This window comes from Arachis ipaensis, chromosome B06, assembly GCF_000816755.2.
Source record: "Arachis ipaensis cultivar K30076 chromosome B06, Araip1.1, whole genome shotgun sequence".
NCBI lineage: Eukaryota > Viridiplantae > Streptophyta > Magnoliopsida > Fabales > Fabaceae > Arachis > Arachis ipaensis.
In genome coordinates, this window is record NC_029790.2 from 13407712 (window position 1) to 13410918 (window position 3207).

The 3207-nt window shown below is 29.7% G+C and overlaps 1 protein-coding gene across 1 annotated transcript; it reads left to right on the top strand.

Moving 5' to 3' along the window:
* LOC107646498 (BAHD acyltransferase At5g47980-like) lies at window positions 349-1724 on the top strand. Its single transcript, XM_021105436.1, has 2 exons — window positions 349-701; window positions 935-1724. The coding sequence occupies exons 1-2, from the start codon at window positions 349-351 to the stop codon at window positions 1722-1724; spliced, it is 1143 nt and encodes a 380-aa protein (XP_020961095.1).

The following is a 3207-nucleotide window of genomic DNA, read 5'->3' on the forward strand; positions in this document are numbered from 1 at the left end:
TTTAATTCGAATTAAATTGTTTTTAATAAAAAAAATACATAGACTAACCAATAAATTAATTTAATGATTAATTTGAGTTGATTGAATAGTCAACTCACTTGTGAACTTAAATAAATATGACAGATTAATTTTTATAATCTCATCTAAGAAATACCTAAAAAAAAGAAAGAAGACATATATTCTTTAATATGATCACGTGATGATCATAAGTTTCTCTAAAAAGTAAAGGGTTCTAATACTCTATATATATAGAGACATATCAACCAAATCAAAATACACAACTACAATATAATTTTTCTTCTCAATCTCTTTATAAAGCTATATAGAACTCATTATTTTAGCTAAAAAATGGAAGTTAAAGTTGAAATCATCTCTAGAGAAGATATTAGACCTTCTTCTCCCACACCCTCTCACCTAAGAACCTTCAAACACTCCCTTTTAGATCAATTTGTTCCTTTTCCTCATGCACGGATCATTCTATTCTACACCACCTCACAAAATCTCTCTGAATTTTCGAAGAGACTAGAGTTATTTAAACAATCATTATCTGAAATCCTAACACAATTCTATCCTTTTGCTGGAAAGATCAAAGATGATTTGTCCATTGATTGCAATGATGAAGGTGCTAACCTTGTAGTAGCAAAAGTGAATTGTCCTATTTCAAAGTTGTTAAAAAAGCCTGATTTGAATTCACTGAACAAGTTTATTCAAACTAAAACTACTCCATACTTTGAAGAAGAAACAATGATAGGAGCTCATGTGATTAACATTCAAGTTAATGTCTTTGATTGTGGTGGAATTGCAATTGGATTTTCTTTTTTACATAGGATCAGTGATGGACAGAAAGAATCGGCTGCAACCACAATTCAAAACTTTTGACAGAACCAAATTTTGCTACAAATTCGCTGTTCCCTACAAGTACTTTACATTTCAGAGACTTGTCAAGAAAAACATGGGGTTCCATTTTTAGGAAAGGAAAATGGGTCACAAGGAGGTTTGTGTTCAAAAATTCTGCTATTGCCACACTCAAAGCTCAAGTAGTGGCAAAATTGAAGAATCATCCTAATACTCCTCCTACACGTGTTCAAATAGTTTCTGCCTTGCTGTGGAGGTATTTTATGGCTGCGTCGAAGGATCAATTTGGAACTCAAAGGCCTTCTATACTGATTAACACGCTGAACCTTCGCCGAAGAATGGAAGAGTCTCTACATCCTGAGAATTCTATAGGAAATTTTCTATGGTTGACACCTTTAGAACACATGAGTAATAGTAAAGATGATGAGTTGAGGTTGGATGAGTTGGTGAGTAAATTGAAAAAGTCAATTGAACAAGTTGATAAGGATTTGGTTGCAAGATTGCAAAGTGACGAGGAAGGGAGTTCAATCATAGAAAATGCTCTTAGGAAAATTAGCGGTGAAACATGGTCTAATAATAAGGGTGATGAGGCATTGGAAAGATTAGGTATTACTAGTTGGTGTAACTTTGGAGTCTATGATTTTGATTTTGGATGGGGAAAACCTATGTGGGTGAGTACTATTGGTTTCGAAAGTAATTCAGTGTTAATGAATATGTTAATCTTGATTGATACTAAGTTCAAAGATGGTATAGAAGCTTGGGTTACCTTGGATGAAGAGAAAATGAAGCATTTGGTGTCAAACACTGAATTACTCACTTATGCAACTCTTGATCCAAGTCCTTTGGCAGTGTCTAACTCAAGGTTATAGGCTTGAATCTGTTCATTTTCTTCTTTATCATTAGCCACTTCTTGTTCATAATGAAAGAGAATTAATTGACTAAGTAATTAAAAAAACACGTATGTACTAAGGAGAAATTATTATAGTGTATTTCATATTTTAGTCAAAACTTCTTGTAATTCTCACAATAAAGTGGGTTAATGATTATTAAGCTCCATCTATTATATTATATAGTAAAGAAAAATGAATTAATTTGATGTTTTAATTAAATAGTGTTTTTGGTTTGGTTTGTAAGTTCTTCGTACTTCGGATGTTTTGAGATTTTGAATTTTTTCCCCCTTAAATTGATGTTAAAAAAAAAATGAATATAAGAAGTTTGTGTTCATGCAAATAAGAAGAGAGGTTAATAACATGTCCTATATATGTTAGTCAAAAGAGCTTATGATTTCTATGATATCAGAACTCCAAGACAAAGGAAATGAAATATAATGTGTATATTAATATGTACATGTTTCATGCACATGAACTGATATTACCAGCTACAAAATTACGGCATAGAAAAGTATAGGAGAACAATGAATTTAGTGAATAATGTAGTTATGTATACAGTAAATTTTTTTTTATTTGTAATTTTTATAGAGGTATAGTGGTCTATCTAACAAAACCAATACATTATTATTAATTTGGTAGAAATTCAAATGCAATCAATTTCACGTAAATAATTTAATTGATTTGACTAAATTTTTATCTAATGATTCTCAACTATCAACTTCACAACATGAAGTGGTTATTACTCTCTAATAACCAATTTGAATAAAACTTGACTACATACACGATTTGTACATGTATATACGTAGCAGGATTCGGTTATATGAGGCCGAGTTGGACTATTTTCATGTTTGTATTATAACTCTGAACAAATTAAAGCTCACTATTCTTTTAGAGATGAGATATCCAATGCAAGTGGTGGAAACCTATTGTCTTTAGGGTTGGCATCCTTTATATATAATTTTTAGTGATAATTATATTGAGTTTTATATTTTATTTAATAATGAACAACTATGTGTTAATTTTAATGTGCGAAAAAAAAAATAAATACAAATACAATTTAATCTATTAATTTATGCCTAATTTAAGAGTGAGAATATTTTTTTCTACTCCCAATTGTTTAGAAATATTTTCATATAAAAGTCACTTGTAGCCATCAAGCCATGGCCCGTAGGTCTCAATTTTTATCATCAATAAATGAAAATTTAATCAATGATAATATCTATAAAAAATGTTTAATTCAATCAATCAATTTTTTTTAAAAAAAATCCAAAGTTTATCTAACTCTTTTAGTGATGCACTGAGCACGTGTCATTCTAAGAAGTGATGATAATAATAATTTTATGGCAACCTGCCATTTGCCATATATGGTAAAAAGAATTAAGGAAATGCTATTTAATTTTTTAAATTTTTTATTAGATAAATTAGTGTTCACATAAATTTATTTATCTCTAATTTGAGAAAA

Coding starts and splice junctions, on each gene's coding strand:
- LOC107646498 (XM_021105436.1), top strand. CDS start 349: ATGGAAGTTAAAGTTGAAATCATCTCTAGAGAAGATATTAGACCTTCT. Junction 702..934: donor GATTTGAATTCACTGAACAA/GTTTATTCAAAC, acceptor TTTACATTTCAG/AGACTTGTCAAGAAAAACAT.